This window comes from Scyliorhinus canicula, chromosome 12 (assembly GCF_902713615.1).
Source record: "Scyliorhinus canicula chromosome 12, sScyCan1.1, whole genome shotgun sequence".
In the NCBI taxonomy this organism is placed as follows: Eukaryota; Metazoa; Chordata; class Chondrichthyes; order Carcharhiniformes; family Scyliorhinidae; genus Scyliorhinus; species Scyliorhinus canicula.
The window spans coordinates 122,560,819-122,581,459 of NC_052157.1; the positions used below are offsets into that span (position 1 = coordinate 122,560,819).

General features: G+C 50.2%; 1 protein-coding gene across 1 annotated transcript in view; it reads right to left on the minus strand.

Moving 5' to 3' along the window:
• LOC119974769 (eosinophil peroxidase-like) overlaps window positions 1-19,851 on the minus strand; it is a 64,582-nt gene extending 44,731 nt beyond the window's left edge. The window contains exons 1-3 of the mRNA XM_038813985.1: window positions 19,771-19,851; window positions 10,676-10,769; window positions 867-1,042 (exon numbers count right to left, since the gene is read on the minus strand). Coding sequence (XP_038669913.1) covers window positions 867-1,042; window positions 10,676-10,769; window positions 19,771-19,843 — 343 coding nt within the window. The 5' untranslated portion in view covers window positions 19,844-19,851. The remainder of the gene's footprint in view (window positions 1-866; window positions 1,043-10,675; window positions 10,770-19,770) is intronic.
• Window positions 19,852-20,641: the final 790 nt, after the last annotated feature.

The following is a 20,641-nucleotide window of genomic DNA, read 5'->3' on the forward strand; positions in this document are numbered from 1 at the left end:
TAATGCATGCAGAGACATATAGATTACATAGAACATAGAGTGCAGAAGGAAGCCAATCGGCCCATTGAGTCTGCACAGACCCACTTCAGCCCTCACTTCTACCCTATCCCCATAACCCCTCCAACCTTTTTGGTCACTAAGGGCAATTTATCATGGCCAATCCACCTAACCTATACGCCTTTGGACTGTGGGAGGAAACCAGAGCACACGGAGGGAACCCACGCAGACACGCGGAGAACGTGCAGACTCCGCACAGTGACCCAGCGGGGAATCAAACCTGGGACCCTGGCGCTGTGAAGCCACAGTCCTATGCTACCGTGCTGCCTGTCACAAAACAGGCTACTTACAGGGTATTGTTCTGAGTGCACAGCTTCTCATATTGGAGGACAGATGGAGGTGACACCATCTGCCTAATAGAAAAGCCCTTCAGAGGGTATCTACCCGCTCCTCCTGCCGCTGAAAGGATATGTGACAGAATTCAACAATAACAGAGCACCACCACAGGACTCCAAAACATGGAGCAAGGTGTCCATTGAGCAAGTCAATAAAATGATGAATAACCTGCCTCAGGCTCGACTATGTAGCAAATCTGAATTCAAACACCAGCACTATTTTTCACTCATTTTTCATTTTTTCATTTCATTATTCTGCCGTGTCTCACCACCCAGGCGGGCCTCTATCTGCACTATCTTCATGCAGACACTGCTTTTGTGACCGGATGTCACCCTTGTATGGTTCAGATTGTAACATATTTGCAAAGTCAAAGTAGTGTCCAGAAAAGCTCAGTGGTAACGAGATAAGGAAACTGGGCCAAATAGGACACTTCAATGTTGCTCCAGATGTCTCTCACTTGTTCACCAACTGACCTGATGCATTCAATGAGCGTTTGTGGACTCGATGGACATGGTGTTGGATGAGGCGCAGTGTATTTTCCATGTACTCTGCAGACCGTACTGCAATCCTGGTCTCTGCCATTGGGTGCTTGAAGAAACGCAGCAGGTCACTGGATCTCAAGGATCTTTTGCTCAGCCGCTCTTTTTGGCTGGAAGAGAATAAACGGAGATCAGACGGAGATAATCAGGAATTCAGGTCCTGACTGAAAATACACAGACACATTTACAATAAACAGCTCAGTTTACCCCACACACACACTGATCAGTGACTTAGGTGTGGGAACAGAGTGTAATATATCCAAGTTTGCTGATGATACAAAACTGGGTGGGAAAATAAGGTACAAAGAGATGATAAAATGTTAAGTGATTGGGCATAAAATGTGATAGATATAATATCAAAGTGTCTATTTGTTCATATTGGTAGGATGATAGCAAAGCAGAGTATATGTTTCAAAAGAGGCTGGTACCCAACGAGTGGAGACCACACGCGACCCACGTCGTCCAGAACTCGGTCCGGTCAGGGACGGAGTATCGCGGGTTGGGCCTCAGCCAATGTACGAAGGCCGTGGATACGGCGTGCAGCATACTCTGAGAGTACGCTGCTTTTCAGGGGGCGGAGCATCGAGGAAAGCGGCCTGGGGCCACAGGCTTCAGACTGTCTGGTCTGACGCGAGTGGCAAACTGCACTTCTACCAGCCAGATCGAGCGCACCTGGTGAAGGCCTCCTGACCCTTTGAGCGCCTCAGCATGGACTTCAAGGGCCCTCCCCTCCACTGACCGCAACACATGCTTTCTGAACGTGGTCGATAAGTACTCCCCAGTCTCCCTTCGCCATCCCATGCCCCGATATGACTTCTGCCATGGTCATCAAAGCACTCCACGTATCTTCGCCCTATTCGGTTTCCCCACTTACATTCACAGCGATCGGGATCCTCCTTTATGAGCGATGAGCTGCGTCAGTTCCTGCTCAGCAAGGGCATTGCCTCAAGCAGGGACAACCAGCTACCCCCCCGGGGAACTGGCAGGTGGAGAGGGAGAACGGGACAGTCTGGAAGGCCGTCCTGCTGGTCCCACGGTCTAAGAATCACCACGGCTCTCCCGCTGGCAGGATGTCCTCCCCGACCGCCCTCCACTCCATCCGATCGCTCATGTGCACAGCAACTAACGAAACCCCTCATGAATGTCTCTTCGCCATCCCCAGGAAATCCACCTCCGGGGTCTCACTCACAACATGGCTGGCAGTCCCTGGACCCGTCCTCCTTCGCAAACACATACGGACCCATAAGTCGGACCCGTTGGTCGAAAGAGTCCACCTACTGCACGCGAACCCGCAGTACGCCTATGTGGCGCACCCCAACGGGCGCCAGGACATGGTCTCCCTCCGGGACCTGGCACCCACTGGATCCACACCCATGGCCCACCACCCGACAGCCCCCCTCCAGTTGCCCCGGCGCCATTCACCCTCCCTCGAGCGCATCTCACCGCAGTCCCCGCCCCAGGAGGATCCTTCCTCCCACTAGTTCCACTCAGGGGCGATGAAGACGAGGACATCACGCTCCCAGAGTCTCAGGTGACCAAGTCGGCGCCCGCATCACCACCAGGACCGAGGCGATCACAGCGGAGGATCAAGGCCCCCGACAGACTGCAATTGTAAATTTTTCCACCACCCCCGCCAGGCTCTTTTTTAACAGGGGGTGAATGTGGTAGTCACCACTAACTGTATTAGATGTAGTAACTGTATATTAGATGTAGTACAGTAAGACTCCTGTACTAGAGGTACATGGGTAAATCCCAGCCTGCTGGCTCCGCCCAGTAGGCGGCATTTAAATATGTGTGCTTGCCGGTGCTGCTCCCATTCTGGTAGCAGCTACAGGAGGCCACATATCTTTGCTCAATAAAGCCTTGATTATTCACTACTCTCGTCTTTGTAGTGATTGATAGTGCATCACAGGACAAAGCCTTGGCCTATGAGAATCTTGAGACAATCAGGACCTCCTTCGCCCACCTAGCATGTAGGACCCCTTTGCCGCCACCTCTTCTCCATCCTCTGGCTCATCCTCCAACCCCTCCTGGTCCACCTCTTCCTCGGAAGAAGAGGCCACATGTCCCTTCTCCTCCTCCAGCATGTCGCCCTGCTGCTGTGCCAGATTGTGTAGGGTACACCAGACCACAACAAAGCAGGAGACCCTCTGGGGAGTGCACTGCAGTGTACTGCAGGTCATCGCCAGAGCGGTCTGGCATCAGAACTGCATTTTCAGCAGTCCAATGCGTTGCTCAATGACAGCATGGGTGGCAACGTTATAATGGGTTTCCTCCTTGGTCTTCGACCTCTGCACTGGCGTCATCAGCATGAACCAGGCAGATGCCCTTATCCTCCGCCAAGAGCCAACCTGTTATCCTGGGGTGGTTCTTGGCGACACTGGGGATCACCAAGTGCCCCGTGATGTAGCTGTCATGCATGCTTCCTGGGGTAGCGGACACACACGTGCATGATACAGAGGCAGTGGGTAGCATTCAGGAATGAATCGCCTTCTGTTAATATCGGGCACTCCCTAATGGCCTGGTGCGTGCTGCAGGGTGAAACATGCGTGCCATCGATCGGCCCCCATGGACCTGGGGCACCTGGTAATGGCAGAAATACCTGCATCCCATTTGGTGGGTCTGATCCAGCTCGAATGTGATAAAATCTGATGCTTGGGCATACAGAGTAGTCTCCGCTTGAACCCCAGAATAACCCGGTACGCATAAAAGATGATGGCTGTGATCTAGCCAGAAGCAAGCGGTGTGGGAGGAGGGTGGCCTGAGGCGAGGCCTGAATCCAGCCAGATGTAGAGGGGGAGTAGCGCACACCGGGTAGCCCCCCGCGGAAAACTAATTTTGGGATGTTTGAAGTCCGGTCCCAGGAGAAGAGATGTTTTGAACTTTGATTTTTAAAAAAAAAAATGTTATCTTAAAAAAAGTTTTTGAAAGATTATTTTTATTATCATTTTTTTTATTTAATTTTTTATTTTGTTTATTTTATTTATTATTTTCTCGCGATTGAAGAAGAAGGCGAAAATACTAAGTCTTTCAGGAATGCCAAAAACTGTTGCTGAAGAAGGGAGGAAAGCAGATTCGCCGCCAAAGGAGAGGACCAGTAAAAGCGCAGGGCAACTTGGCGGATGCTGGGTCGCACTACTTACAGTGGAAAGGATGACTGAGGTGATGGCGGGTGAGCTGGAGAAGCAGTTTGCGAGGCACATGGAGGCATTGAGGAAGGAGATGGCGCTGAGATCATCGGTGGAAGAGGCATTCGCCCCGGTGAGGGTGGATGTGGCAAAGACATCGGCCGAGGTGAGAGAACAAGGTGAAGGAAGTGGAGGAGGCCGTGTCGCAGCACAGCGACCAGCTCACCCTCGATGGGAGACGAACTACAGAGGGTGGTGGAGGTCAACAGAGGACTCCTAGCAAAGCTTGAGGACTGGAGAACCGCTCGAGGCGGCAAAATCTGAGAATTGTGGGCTTGCCTGAAGGGGCAGAGGGCTCAAAGCCAACTGAGTACTTTGCTAAGAGGCTGGCAGAGTTGATGGGTGAGAGTGAAGACCCCTCGCGGTATGAACTGGACCAAGCTCATCGGTCGTTAAGGCCAAAAACCAAAGTCAATGAGCCGAGAGCAGTAATTATCTGCTTCCATAAATACCACATGAAGGAGAAGGTGTTAAACTGCGCGAAGCAGAAGCGGGAGGTGCAGTGGGATGGTGCTAGAGTTTGGATTTACCAGGACTTGACGGTAGAGTTGGCAAGAGCATGAGCGGCGTTCAGCCGAGTGAAGTGGCCACTGTACAACAAGTGACTGCGATTTGGTATGGTACACCCGGCAAAGCTGAGGGTGACGTACAATGCCAAAGATTTCTATTTTGAAACGGTGGAGGCGGCTGAGGCGTTCATGAAGGCAGAAGGCTTGGGACAGACTTGAGGAGCGGAGCTGGAAGAGAGATCGTGGACCGTGATTGGGGAGCTGGAAAATGTATAAATGTTATAACTTTCTTTTCACTGACCTGTATTGTAACTTACATGACTTCAAATTGTTATAGAGTTGAAGTTTTTGTTTGGTTTGATTGGCATTTTTGCTCCTTTTTTTTGTTGCAATGGTTATATGTTATTTCATTGAATTGCATGGGTTAGATTGGGCGAGATTCTCCCAAAACGGGAGAAATCGTAAAGCTGCCGTAGAACCCGAGCGGGTTTTACGGCAGCGCGCCCCTTCCCGACCGGGGACCGATTCTGGTCCCCGGTCGGGGCTAGCAGCCCGACGCCGTAGGCTCCGGCAAGACGGGCTTAACGAAATCGTTAAGCCCGCTTGCCGGAGTTAGCGCCGGCTGACGCGTCATATGACGTCAGCCGCGCATGCCGCAGTTTGGAAGACTCCAACCCGCGCATGCGCGGGTGACGTCATCGCGTTTTTGCGCGAAACCCGCGCATGCGCGGGCCGGGTTGCCCCTCAACCGCCCCCGCGAATGGATACTGCGGGGCGGCGGAAGGACAAGTAGTGCGCGGGCATCTGGCCCGATGCCCGCGATCGGTGCCCACCGATCGCGGGCCCATGGCACCCTTGGCACGGCCGTGGTACTGCTGTGCCAATCGGTGCCATGGTTATAAAAAGCGAGTTTGTGACGCCGTTTTTACGAACGGCAAGACCAGGTGTGTTTGCCGTTGTAAAAACGGCGGAAAGGGCTGGGACTTCGGCCCATCTAACAGCTGAGAATCGCTGCCGGCCGTTAAAAAAAACGGCGGCAGCGATTCGGGTCGGGACTTCGGCGGGGGGGGGTGGGAGAATAGCGGAAGGGCGGCAAAATGTCGGGAAGGCCCTCCCGCTATTCTCCCACCCGTCGTGGGGGGCGGAGAATTTCGCCCATTGTTTTTCTTTTCCTGCTGGGACTGGATGGGAGGGGACAGTATGCCTTTTTGGGGGAGAGGGGGACTACCCGCGCTAGTGAACGGAGGTGAGGTGAGAGGAAGGCTGTGGACATTGGAGCCTGGGTAGCAGGTTTCAATGGGCCTACGAAGGGAGCAAGTGGTGGGGGGAGGATCGATACTGGGTGGGATTTTTTTGAGGGGAAGTGCAGGGGGATTCTGGGAGGGGGAGGGGGTTCGATGTTAATAATGGAAGGGACAGGTCAGGCTCACGGGGCAGGGCCTGCTGGTATGATGATGGTGGATAAGAAAGGTGGGGGGGGGTGAGAGACCCCCAGTTAGGATAGTCACATGGAACATGAAGGGACTGGGAGGCCCAGTCAAGAGGTCAAGGGTGCTGCCGCATCTTAAAAGTTTGAAGGCCGATGTAGCAATCCGCCAGGAGACTCACCTGAGGGTGAAGGACCAGGTGAGACTTAAAAAGGGCTGGGTTAGTCAGGTGTTTCATTCTGGATTGACGGAAGAGCTCGAGTGTAGCTGTAATGGTCAGAACTTGATGGCAGTTTTAGAGTGGTTTGGAATTGGACCCAGATTTGTGGACTGGGTAAAGCTGTTATATAAGGAGCCGAGGGCCAGTGTCCACATAAATAACATCAGCTCAGAACACTTTCCTCTCCACTGTGGGACTAGGCCCTGCTGTTTGCACTTGCGATTGAGCCATTGGCCATCGAATTAAGAAGTTTGGGGGTATGGAAAGGGATAGTGCGGGGAGGGATAGAGCATAGGGTGTCCTCATATGCCGATCACTTATTATACATGTCAGAACCAAGTGTGTCAATAGGGGGGATACTGGAGCTGCTTCGGGTGTTTGGGTCTTTCTCAGGGTACAAATTGAATCTAGACAAGAGTGAATATTTAGTGATGTCTCGGCCAGGGGTGGGGGCAGGGATGGGGTAGTTGCCATTCCGTAGGGCAGGTACTCACTTTAGATACCTAGGGGTGCAGGATGCTTGAGATTGGGGGGAGGGGTCCGTAGGTACAACAATTTAGTTTGTGGGGAGGGTGAAAGCTGATCTTGCAAGGTGGGATGGTCTCCCTCTGTCACTGGTGGGTCGGGTACAGGTGGTTAAATGAATGTGCTGCCTCAATTCCTGTTATTTCCAATGCCTACCGATTTTCCTGCCAATGGCATTTTTTTAGAGAGATTGAAGGGATGGTTACCTTGTTTATATGGGGAGGGAAGCTGACCAGAATGAAACAGAGCAGAAGGGCGTTTGGGTCTTCCGAACCTGACGTATTATTACTGGGCAGCGAATGTGGAGAAGGTGCGGAGCTGGGTCAGAGGCGTTGATTCCCAGTGGATCAGAATAGAAGAGTTTGAGTAGGGGGTCGGGATTGAAGGCGCTAGCGACAGCGCCGCTCCCGATGGCCCCGGGGAGATACTCAGGGATTTCCGGTGTAGTAATAGCTTTGTTGAGAATTTGGAGGCAGTTTCGACAGCACTTCGGGTTGGGGGCAGGGTCAAGGGAAATGCCGATTCGGAGGAACCATAGATTTGAGCCAGGGAAATGGGATGGAAATTTTTGGAGATGGGAGGAGAAAGGAATTAAGACACTAAAATATTTGTTTCTTGGAGGTTGTTTTGCAGGATTGAAGGAGCTGGGAGCGATATATGGGCTGGAGCAGGGGGAAATATTTAGATACATGCAGGTTCGAGATTTTGCCAGAAAGGAGATACAGAGCTTCCAGGGGTGAGCCCACCTCCATACTGCTGCAGGAGGTGCTGACGACAGGGGGACTGGAGAAGGGGGTAGTGCCAGCGATTTACGGGGCTATTCTGGAGGAAGATATGGTGCGCGAGAAGGGATCAAGGCAAAGTGGGAGGAAGAGTTAGGAGAGGGTATGGAGGAGGGGTTCTGGTGTGAGGTGCTCCGGAGGGTGAACGCCTCCACCTTGAGTGCAAGTTTGGGGCTGATACAGCTGAAGGTGGTGTATAGGGCACACCTCCAAGGGCGAGGATGAGCCGGCTCTTTGAGGGGGTAGATGTTTCTGAATGTTGTTGGGGGGGGGGGGGGGGGGGGGGGGGAGAGGGGGGGGGGTGCCGCAAACCACGTTCATATATTTTGGTCCTGTCCATAGCTGGAGGATTACTGGAAGGAGGTTTTTAGGGTAATCTCTAAAGTGGTGCATGTGGGCAGCACGGTGGCGCAGTGGGTTAGCCCTGTTGCCTCACGGTGCCGAGGTCCCATGTCCGATTGCCGGCACTGGGTCACGTCCGTGCTGCACGTTTGCACATTCTCCCCATGTTTGCGTGGGGTTTCGCCCACCACAACCCAAAGATGTGCAGGGTAGGTGGATTGGCCACGCTAATTTGCCCCTTAATTGGAAAAATGAATTGGGCACTCAAAATTTAATTATTAAAAAAAGAAGTGGTGCACGTGTGAAACTGGACCCGGGCCCTCGGGATGCCATATTCGGGGTTGTCGGACCAGCCGGGGTGTGGAAACCGCCGCGGAGGCAGATGTTGTAGCCTTTGCCTTATTGATCGCGCAAAGGCGGACTGTTAGGGTGGAGCTCAACCTGTCCACATTGTGCCCTGGTGGGCTTGGGGGGGCCTGCTGGAATTCTTGATGCTTGAAATGGTTCAAATCTGAACTGAGGGGAAGGATGCGAGGGGTTCTACAATTACATACATAGATACATAGAACATACAGTGCCATTCGGCCCATCGAGTCTGCAAGACCCACTTAAGCCCTCACCTCCACCCTATCCCCATAACCCATCCTCACCTTTTTGGACATTAAAGGCAATTTAGCATGGCCAATCCACTTAAGGTGCACGTCTTTGGACTGTGGGAGGAAACCGGAGCACCCGGAGGAAACCCATGCAGACATGGGAGAATGTGCAGACTCTGCACAGACAGTGACTCAGTGGGGAATCGAACCTGGGACCCTGGCGCTGCTTGAAGCCACAGTGCTAGCCACGTGTCCTACCGTGCTGCTTCATTGCGTTATGGTGCGTCCATGGGTGTTATTATTCATTATGCACTTTCAAGAATTGGATCACATGGGTCATTAGTGGGGGGGGGGGGGGAGGTTTGGGGGTACCTGTATGAGTTACTGGTGGACTATGGGCGATTCCTGATTCCCTTTTTGTCATTTGTTTATGTTAACATGCGGGCCAATATCTGGGGTTTGATGGGATGATGGGATCGTTGTTATTGATATGGGGATTGACATTACATTCGTTAATGATTATTGTTTATTGTTGGGTGTAAATTTCAGAGAAAATGTGAAGAAGGAGAAGAAAAAAAAGAAAAAAAAAAGGATGATGGCTTTAGTGACCTTCATGGCCACCAGGAGCGGGTGTTCTCCTCCACCACAGAGTGACATGTTCGCGAGGGCATGGCACAGGTACCACACTGTCTTCTGCAGCACATGGTGTCCCTCATCTCATTAAATGACCAATAACACCAGTACACCTGAGGCCATCTATGGCCTCCCCTACTGGCTCCCTCCTCAGCCTGATGGGTGGCCGGGCCTTCAGGGTGTGAGGCAGCCCCCTGCACATGGGGTGCCACCTCCAGCCTCTGTCCGCATCGGCTGCCGCAAGCAACATGAAGGCAGCCTCTGTGGGAGCCACACCAGCAAAGATTGTTATATCTGTGAGGAATTGAAGCGAGACTGGCAATCGGTTAGGGCTTCCATTCTGGGACCCTCAAATCCCCCAAGCCTCTCCCACCCTTACGTGTTCTGCCTCTCTCAGAGTGCCATCCAGCGAGCCAGTTATGCTGGCAGACCTTGCTTTGCATAATTACTCAAGGCCGCATCAGGAGCCCCTAGATCCCAGACCTCTGCCGGGAACTTTAGAAAAACTGTGTCCAGGTGCCCTTCCTTGATCCAGACACTTCCCTTTGGTCGCGAGAGGGTCACTATTGCTGAAGCCCAGCTCTTTAGTGTTTGGTTGTTGGCAGCTGCCTCTATGGTGCTGACCCTCCCAGGCACACTGTTCAGGCGTCAAAGTTTGCTGGATATGCAATGCACTAATCATCTTCTGAGGCATGTGTGCCCTCGAGGAGACACTTGAGAGTTGAGGGGTGTGAGATGCTATCCCAACTAACAAGGCTAATCCCTCATTTGAAAAGGTTTCAGCTGTAAAGCTAGAGGCTGCTCACAGTCAAAGGGAGTGAAATTGAATTTCAGGATAGAAGCCACAGCGAGGCTCTGCCCTGGAAGTGTTTGGTAGGACAGACAGGCAGCAGTTGTGTTACCCCTGTTATGGGCCTCCACAATATTTAAAGATGGCTTCAGGGCCTCCCAAACGAAAAGCCTCTCACTCCCCCGCCCAGGGGCAAGCTCCAATCTGGAACGCTTCACTCCCCTGACCAAGTCCAACCCCTCTGAGGGCACCCGCGAGCACTGTGGCTGCTTCTCCGGTTCCCTGGAGCTGCCTGTCGGAAAATGGAAATAGCTGCTCACCTCCTCACTTCCGCTCAGAGGCTATCGCACCAACTTCATGTTTTAAAAAGGAGCACTCAATGCGCCCACATGATTTCTCGCTGGGGAGTTGAGTAATTCCCAGGAGGCTGCTGCATTCAACTAATCTCGCTGATGAGATTGAAGTAAATGCAAATGAGGGTTAATGATATTTTCCGCATCTTTGGTGAGATCGGGAAGTCGCCATCGGGAACGGGCCAGATGAATTGTAAAATGGTTCACCCTTGGCGCAAAGCTCCATTTTGGCCTTTCCCGCTATTCACCCAATGCACCCCGATTTGCGCTGGGCACAAATCGGCAATTTAATGGTCCCCCTTATTTCACATGAATTCAATAAGTTGATTCCTTCATGAAGAGTCCAGTCTGATAATGTTACTGTGTTAAAAAACCTACTTTGCTCGGGTGTCCTTGTAAGCTTTGTCCACCTGTTCAATGGCTTCACGTACTGATCTTTGTAAGAATGGAGTGCCCAGGGGCTCCTTGTCATCTGCAACAGAAACACAGAAAAACTCTGAGTCACACAGCTTGAGAAATACCAGGTGGCTTCAATCTGAAATTTCCTTTCCCCCCATTTAAGGGGCAATTTAGCGTGGCCAATCCACCTAACCTGTACATATTTGGGTTGTGGGGGCGAAACCCACGCAGAAACGGGGAGAATGTGCAAACTCCACACGGACAGTGACCCAGGGCCCGGATTCAAACCCAGGTCCTCAGCGCCGCAGTCCCAGTGCTAACCACTGTGCCACATGCCGCCCTTTTCAATCTGAAATTGGCTTCACAATGAGGCAGACAGTGTAAAAGGATCTACAAGGTGCATCAATGCATTTCTGGAGTTAGAAATGATTGAAGGATTGATTAAGAAGATGAGTACATGGAGCTGCCATAGTTAAAGGGAGACTAAACTATCTTTTTCTGAAACATTTTTGCCAACTTCCTTATATACTGGGTTGGAAAACGAGACAATGCAACTTGAGGACAAGTCATTCAAGAAAATAGTGGAGTATAGGAAAAGGCCGAGAGATGGAAGAATGTGGGAAAGAATTAATTTCAAATATAAGGTGTATAATTACTGAGCCACACCCCTCATCAATGAGCTTAGCACACTTTCCAACTGTTCCTTCAATGGGCAGTGTCTTCATAAATTGCACAATTAAACAAAATTCTGGGCGTGATTTAATGGCCACATCGTGCTCTTGCTCAAGCAGCCGTTAGATCACAGGAGAGGCCTAAATTGCAAACCATGCCATGCGCTGATCGCTTGGCGATCTAGCCAGCCCGCTCCGATTAGCGCGATGAGGATCCTGGCATGGTGTGGCGAGAAGCCAATAATCGGCAATTAAATGCAATTTCCATACCTGTATGATCCCCCTGTCTAACAGCCTCCTGTGATCTAACCGCTTCCCCAGCAAGCGGTTCCGTGGGCGCCGATTAGAACGCCTTTTTTAAACCGTGAAGTAGGCCGAATGGTTGCTGTGGGGATCCAAGAAGGTGAGTAGCCATCTTCGATCCTCGGCAGTAAGCCCTGGGACACTGGAGTTGCTGGACCAGTGCTTGGGGGAGGAGTCCCCGGGGGGGGGACGGATACGGGGTGGAGAGAGGGAGGAAAGACCCAAGTGAGGGACGGCCATGATCAGGGGTGGGGTTGACCTCCATGCCATTCCCTGGATCGCCTGTACACAAAATGGAGACAGTTCCACTGACCACTCATAAATCACGCTGACCGTGGTGGCCTCTGGGCGCACAGCTGAAGGCCATTACGAATAGGGTATGGGTAATCGTAGTAATGTGAGCTCATCACTACTTCCAAGTGGATTTCTGTGGTACACCTGCCATGTTGCAGGTGAGAGTTACTGCCCCACATCCCAAACAGACCCTGAGGCCTGAACACTCTGCCTGAATACTGGAGACTTCAACACCACAGAGGCAGAAGTCAACATCCAAACACCCAAGAGCTGGGCCTCAGCACTGGGGACATTCCCACAACCAATGGGTGGGTGTGTGCACTGGGGAGGGAACCAGTGCCCGGTCCAGGTAACGTTACCAGAGGACGTCTGGGGTACAGGATCTGGGCTCCGGTGCCTGGGGGCTCCCGCAGTGGGCGACGCTGCTTGAGCAGGGCATGTTAGACAGCACCCTGAGAGATGGCAGGGGATGTGAGGGGATGCCATGGGGAAGATACCAGGTTGGAAGCCATAGCGGGTTGTCTGTCCCTCATCCTCGTCAATTCGTTACAGATATTACACTATGGATGATATCTTGGAATGTGGGGAGGGTGCCCTTGTGGTGCTTTTGGTAGGCCAAGCGGCCAGACTCCAGAGGAGGCAGTGGCAGCAATGTCGATAGAGGCTTGAGGCGGCAGCCCATTTGCAAGGACCCACCCCACACCCTGAGGACCTGGCCACCCACCAGGCGAGGGAGGGACTCAGAAGCCGAGGCCAGCGGGCAACATGTGTCGCAGGAGGCTCTGCCTCAACATGGGAATGGTGAGGCACCTGTGCCATGCCCTAGCAGACTTGGCACCATGTGGAGGAGAAGGAAACCTGCTTCCAATGGCTGTGAAGGCCCTGAACCTTTACTCCTCAAGATTCCAGAGCTCGAGTGGGGACTTATGCGGCATTTCCCCATCAACAGCACACGTGGATCCGTGAAGTCAAGAATGCCCTATTTACCCGGGCAGCTAATTACATCAACTTTGACTTGGACCAAGCCCAACAGGATGCCCAAGCAGCAGGATTCTCCACCATTGCCGGCATGCCCCAGATCCAGGAGGTAATAGATGGCATGCATGTCACGTTGGGCATGCCAGGGCATCAGGGAGCACCCTTCACCAATAAGAACTATCAAATAGGACTCTTTTCGCCCTTGGCGAAGAATTCCCCACCGAGTCCGCACTTACCTCACTTTCTGCACTGACGAGATCCGGAGGCCTCCGGTGGCCTGGGAGACTCTCCTCAGGTGCCGTTACGCCTGGTCCACATTTGTGTGGACCATTGCTAAAGGGCGCCATGGCGAGGTCTCCCAGGCATGGGCTGTCATTCCCGGGCCTAGTGCAAATTGGGTGCCTACATATTTAAATGAGCCTCATGGCTTACTTCAATCTGTAAATCAGGATCTCACCCAGCGAGGGCGAGGTTTAGATCGAGACATCTCACAAGATCTTGTTAAATCTCGTGAGGCATTGCGAGCATCACAAATCCCTTGAGAGGCCTCTCGGGAGATTTAATAGTCTTGTTGTGTCACCGAGTCAGGCGCGAAGCGGCCGTTTGAGCGAGCTCAGTATATATTAATTACTTGGAGGAAGGAAGCGAATGCACATTGGCCAAATTTGTAGACGACACAAAAATAGGTGAACAGGCAAGTTGCGAGAGGGATGCAAACAGTTTACCAAGAGATATTGATGGATTAAGTAAGGAGACAAAGGGCGGGATTCTTCGGAAACCGGCGGGGTGGGCAACTCCGGCACGAAGGAGTGGCGTGAACCACTCCGGCGTCGGGCCGCCCCGAAGGTACGGAATCCTCTGCACCTTCAGGGGCTAGGCCGGCGCTGGAGTGGTTTGCGCCACGCCGGCTGGCACGGAAGGGGCGTGGCGCCACACCAACCGGCGTCGAAGGGCCTCCGCCGACCAGCGTGAGTTGGCACATGCTCGGGAGCGCCAGCGAGTGCTGGTGTCATCCCATCGCATGCGCAGGGGAGGGTTCATCTCCGCGCCGGCCATTGCGGACTGTTACACCAGCCGGTGCAGAGGAATAGAGTGCCCCACGGTACAGGCCCGCCCGCGGATCGGTGAGCTCCAATCGCGGGTCAGGCCACCATGGGTGCACCCCCCAGGGCCAGATCCCCCCACGACACCCGAGGACCCCGGAGGACTCCTGCGGAGCCAGGTCCCGCCGGTAAATACCTGTCGTAACATACACAGGCGGGACCGGCCGAAAACGGGCTGCCACTCGGCCCATTGCGGGCCGGAGAATCGCCGGAGGGGGCACTGCCAACTGCACCGAACACGCGGCGCGATTCCCGCCCCCGTCAAATCCCCGGTGCCGGAGAATTCGGCAGCCGACGGGGGCGGGATTTACGCCGCCCCCCGGCGATTCTCCGACCCGGTGGGGGGGTCGGAGAATCCTGCCCAAAATGTTGGCAAATTGAGTATAAAATGGAAAAATATGATGTTGTTCATTTTGGAAGGGAGAACAAAAGAACAGTGTATTATTTAAATGGGGAAAAATGCAGAAAGCTGCAGCATAAAGGGACTTGAGGGGGTTCTTGCGCACAAAGCGCAGAAAGCAAGCACACAGGTGCAGCAGGTAATCAGGAAGGCTAATGGAATGTTGGCCCTTATTTCAAAAGGATTGGAGTATAAGAGTAGGGAAGCCTTACTGCAACTGTCCAAGGTACTGTTGAGACCACATCGGAAATACTGTGAGCAGTTTTTGACTCATAGAATCAAAGAGGTTTACAGCACAGACAAGATCATTCAGCCCATTGTGTTTGTGCTAATCAAAAACAACCACCTAACTATTCTCGTCCCATTGTCCAGCACTTGGCCCATATGCCTTGGGATCGCAAGTGCTCATCTAAATACTTTAATGTTATGAGGCTCTCTGCCTCGACCACCCTTTCAGGCAGTGAGTTCCAAACTCCCAGCACCCTCTGGGTGAAAAGGTGTTCCTCACATCCCCTCTAAACCTCCTACCCCTTACCTTAAATCTATGGGCCCTGGTCATTGGCCCCTCCACCAAGGGGATGTTTCTTCCTGTCGACTCTATCTATGCCCCTCATAACTTTATACATCTCAATCATCCCCCCTCAGTCTCCTCTGCTCCAAGGAAAACACCCCAGTCTATCCAATCTCTCTTCATAGCTAAAACTTTGCAGCCCAGGCAACATCCTGGTAAATCTCCTCTGCAGCCTTCCCAGAGCTATCACATCCCTCCTAGAATGTGGATTCCAGAATTGCACACAATGCTCTTGCTGTGGGCTAACCAACATTTTATACAGATCCAGCATAACTTCCCAGCTCTTAAACTCTATGCTTCGGCTAATAAAAGCAAGTATACAATATGTCTTCTTAACCACTGTGTCCACCTGCCTTGCTATCTTAAAGGACCGGTGTACATGCACACCAAGGTCCTTCTGATCCTCGATGCTTCCCAGGGTCCTGTCGCTCATCGTGTGTTCCCTTCCGTTGTTTGTCCTGCCTAAGTGCATCACCCCATACTTATCTGGATTAAATTACATTTGCTACTGATCAGCCCATCTGACCAACCCGTCTCTTTCCTTCTGTAATCTGAAGCAATCCTCCTCACTATTTACCACCCACCAATTTTCGTATCATCCGCAAATTTACTTATCAACACTCCTATCCATTTCATTTAATTTAATTTTCCTATATTCATGTCTAAATCATTTATATAAACCACAAATAGCAAGGGCTGTTTGGGTCCCCTTATTTAAGGAAATTATTCTATTAGAGGCCATTCAGATAAGTTTCACGAGGATGATCCCTGGTTTAATGAGTACATGGGGAGTCCACACCAAGTAAAATAAAGAACTTTGATATATTTACATTAATGGTATATACACTTCCTAGTAGATCCCTCTCTCTGGTGCCTTACTGGCCGACATTTTAAACAATGTTAAATGGAGTTCCCCACTCCTCAGTGAGGGAGCTCGTGCTCCGCGAGAACCACAGAGAAGATTATCATTCCCATCCCAAAAGTCCCGTGTGGGATTGTACACCAGGTATGGAGGGATTGTCCTATGAGCAAATGTTAAACAGCTTTGGACTCTACTCATTGGAATTTAGAAGAATGAGAGGTGATCTCATTGAAACATGCACTATTCTTAAGGTGCTTGACAGGGTAAATGTTGAGAGGATGTTTCCCCTCATTGGAGAGTCGAGCACCAGAGGGCATAGTCTCAGAATTAAGCGGTGCCAATTTAAGACCGAGATGAGGAGGAATTTCTTCTCTCAGAGGGTTGTGAGTCTTTGCAGAGTCCTTGTGTATATTTAAGGCTGAGATAGATTTTTGATCAGTAAGGGAACCGAGGGTTACGAGGAAAGGGCAGGAAAGTGGAAGTGAGGAATGTTGGATCAGCCATGATCCTATTGAATGGCGGAGCAGGCTCAAGGGGCCAAAAAGCCTACTCCTGTATTTATTTTTATGGTCTTCTGGAGAGAGGCTGCGAGGGACAGAGAGGGTTCAAAGGGGTGGGGGAAAGAGTCTGCGAGGGGCAGAGAGGCTGCGAGGGTGGGGAGGGGGAGAGCCTGCGAGAGGTGGGAGAGAGAAAGGCTACGATAAGGAGAGTGAGAGGCTGCGGTGAGGAGAAAGGCTGCTGTGCTAGTATACCTAGGAGGTTTATGGTACCTATCTGCCATTGGTGCAGAGCACTCGCTGCCCATTGGCTGAGGTCGGTCATGTGCCTCTCTGCTGATTGGTTGAGGCTAGTCATGTGACTGCTCACCCATTGGCCGAGAGGCAAGTAGTCCCGCCTATGAGGCGGAGTATAAGAACCCGTAGGACCCGGCAGTCGGCCTTTCTCTGTAAGTCGACTGTCGGGCACACAACTAGTTGATTAAATCCTGATATATGGAACGTCTTCATGACTCGAGTCCGATTGATGGTACATCAGCTGCGATGGGGGAGAATGTGGGGGGAGAATGTAAAGGGAGAAGGGCGGCAAAGGGAAGAGAACAGGTTTTAAAACCCGTCAACCAAGGAACATTCAGCTAACTGTGAGCCAGGAAAACCTGCAATGCCATGGTAATGAAATTGTGGCAAATGAATGTGTGAACTTTTCAGCTTCTGGTTGTGTAAATTCAGAGTATGGAATAAACTGCAGTGGATGCTATTGTATTCATTGTGTTAATTGAATAATTTAATGCTGAACAGCTTGATTTCATCAGAAAGATTTGCATTCATGTGTTATGACATCTCAAAGTGTTGCACACACTATGAATTACTTGAGGCACTGTCATGCTGTTCGAGACAAACATGCACCCATTCTGTATATATTATGCTCCCCAGAAGTAATCAATGATTTGAATTTTTAGTGCTTTTTAAAAAAATGATATTCGGGTACAATGAATGAAATACTTTGAAAGTCTAGTAACTGTTGTAATGCAGGAAATGTAATGAGATGAATGACACTTCATTTAGGGAGTTTAGGATTTGGGAGCATAATCTAAAAAGTAGGAGATTTTTAGGAGTGAAAGGAAATACTCCATCACACACAGGTTGATACAGCTCTGAGACTCTCTTGTGCAAACAGAAATTAATACTATATCGATACCATTTCAATTATCACATTTAAATCGGAGGTTGTGGTCTGAAATGCTGTAAAAAAGACAGTCACTGCCTTGTTTAAATCTTCCAGTTTTTCCAGCTGCGACTGAAGCAGTGGCCTCAGGAGTACACGGGAGGTGTGTTTAGGGTGATGGCTTTTTGTGTGTACAAGAGTGAGTCATTTATTTTGAAAAAAAGTATTGGTGCTAACTAATGGTTATTGTTTTCTTCTGCCAATTTAAATAGGAAATTGATGCTTGCCTTCGTTGGTTTAATGGAAGGGTGATAATTTTGAGGATATTGTACAGATTAGCTGGATTGGCTGTGCTAGACAATAGTCCGAGTGTCCACGGTGTGCCTGTCAGGTGTGGTTATGGGGTTACGGGAATAGGGCTGGGGAGTGGGCCTAGGAAGGGTGCTCTTTCAGGGGGTCGGTGTAGACCTGATGGGCCGAATGGTCTCTTCAGCACTGTAGGAATTCTATGGTTCTAATTCTACTACTTTTGCTTCTGAGTCCAATGATCAATGATCCCATATGTCAACACAAATGCAATGTAATATTTTTTTTAAAAAAATTTAGAGTACCCAATTATTTTTTCCAATTAAGGGGCAATTTTGTGTGGCCAATCCACCTAGCCTGCACATCTTTGGGTTGTGGGGCTGAAACCCACGCAGACACGGGGAGAATGTGCAAACTCCTCATGGACAGTGACCCAGAGCCAGGATTCGAACCTGGGTCCTCAGCGCTGTAGGCAGCAATGCTAACCACTGTGCCACCATGCTGCCCTAATGCAATGTAATATTAATGCATGACTATCACCTAATGAAGGAGATAGTGAGAGTGGAAAAAGGAGCTGCTGCAAACCAAAATGTACCGCAGCTCAAGGGAATCTCAACAATGCCCTTCAAAAAATTATTTTGACCTCTGTCAATCATTCCTTGCATATGTAGAAATTCTGCCATGTTTGGAATAAATAGCTCACTCTCTTTGTTTATCTGATTCCATTGGGGAAATATGTTGTCTTGCATCTTTCCTTAACTTATTGATGCTATGGTGAGCTGTAGTGAGAAGCTGCCTGGCTAATAATGCAAAGTTAAAGCTGCTGCTTGGAAGGACCCGGTAGCCAAATAATTCAGCTCGGTGGTGAGTTTGATTGATACAGGCAGCACTATTTCCTCTTTGGAAATGACATGACGATCTTCAGACAACAGATGGATTGTTTCTCCATTAATCTCCAGGGAATGCACAGCCTTCTGAGATGCACATAGGGAACAACTGACTTGGGTGAGGTCTCAGTCTAAGTGAACATCCAACTACTTGCATGTTCTCATTATTTTCCTCTTCGCAGTATAAGAACAGTACAAGGATGCCCTTTGGAAAATCTATGCTGCCACCAGGAGAAAATGGCATCAGTCAAAGACAACACTGCCATGACTTTCTTTTTCAGTTCTCTCCCTCTCCACTGCCAATTGTACCCACTTCCCTTGTCCGCTGTCAATTACACCCGCTCTTCCTGTCCACTGTCAATTACACCCGTTTTCTGCGTGCACCATCAATTACATCGCCCGCTCCCTGTCCACTGTCAATTACAGCTCCTCCACCTCTACACGGTGAGTTCCAGCTCCTCCACCTCTACAAGTTCAATTACACCCCCTCCCCTTGTCCACTGTCAATTACAGCTCCTCTACCTCCACATGGTCAGTTACAGCTCCTTCTCCTAACCACTGTTAATTACAACCCCTCTACTGTCAATTGCAACCCGTCCCCATTTCTACTGCCAATTAAAGACTTCCCCATTGCCACCGTCAATTACAACACCTCTCCCTCGCCACCATCAATTATTCCCCCTCCCCTCGATTGTCAATTAAGAAGGAATTATTAAGAAGGTATTCTTCTCTTTTGGTTGATCTGACCATGTCTAAACTCACCCTACATCGTGATCAATGCTGCGATAAGTAGCAATAATAGAAGAGAAACTCAATACATCTTGTTACAGAAAATTTGTCCTGTATTTTAACAAGATTGAGCAGCCAGAGTCAGGATTATCTTGTCTGAAGTGAAGTGCAATGGATCTGAAGAGTCAGTTTCAATCTCTCCTAATCTGCCAGGTTACATGAGAAAGATTTTGAGCAGCTGGACTCAGTATCTCCTACTCATTGAAATTACACAAGACTGATCTGGGGAGTCAGGGTTAGTCTCTTACCTGCATGAACCCCATCAGTCTGAAGCAAGAACAATCCAGCGAGGAACATGCCCAGGGACCACAGAGGCGCCATTCTGAAAGGAACATGTTCAGCATATGGGTCAAGCACTGGACTGAGAGATCAATAATATATTAAAGCAAGAAGACTTAAAATGGTAAAAATCACAACTGGGCATACTTACAAGGAGATATACGTTTACAGATACAGACAGAAATACATCGGCACACACATGCAGGGAGACACAAATAGATTGAAAGGCACAAAGACATATAATTGCGAGCACCTGTAGAGTACGGACTTTCATTTCTTTGTATTAATTTTCAGAAATGGAAAATGGATGGGTGGCACAGTGGTTAGCACTGCTGCCTACAGCGCTGAGGACCCGGGTTCGATCCTGGCCCGGGTCAGTGTCTGTGTGGAGTTTGCACATTCTCCCCGTGTCTGTGTGGGTTTCACCCCCAAAACCCAAAGATGTGCAGGTTAAGTGGATTGGCCACACTAAATTGCCCCTTAATTGGAAAAAAAAGTAATTGCGTACACTAAATTTATGAAAAAAAGAAATGGAAAATGGATTTTTCAAAATAACCACATCTGAACAGCAATAGTAATGTGAACTTCAGTGACACAGTAATTACAATTAAAGGACAAAACTGAAATGCAAAACCCACCCAATTACTGGATTCAAAGCATGAAAACTGGGCAGGACAATACGACTGATAATGTATTTTATTTACAAACTCTGCCAGCAGTCAGACACAATGTGATTTATATACCAGCAGCTCTAATACTCAGAGATGATGTGATAACATACACAGTCCATTTAATTTCCCCTTCCGTCTTAGTTAATTAAAGAGTAAATATGGTTGGGCG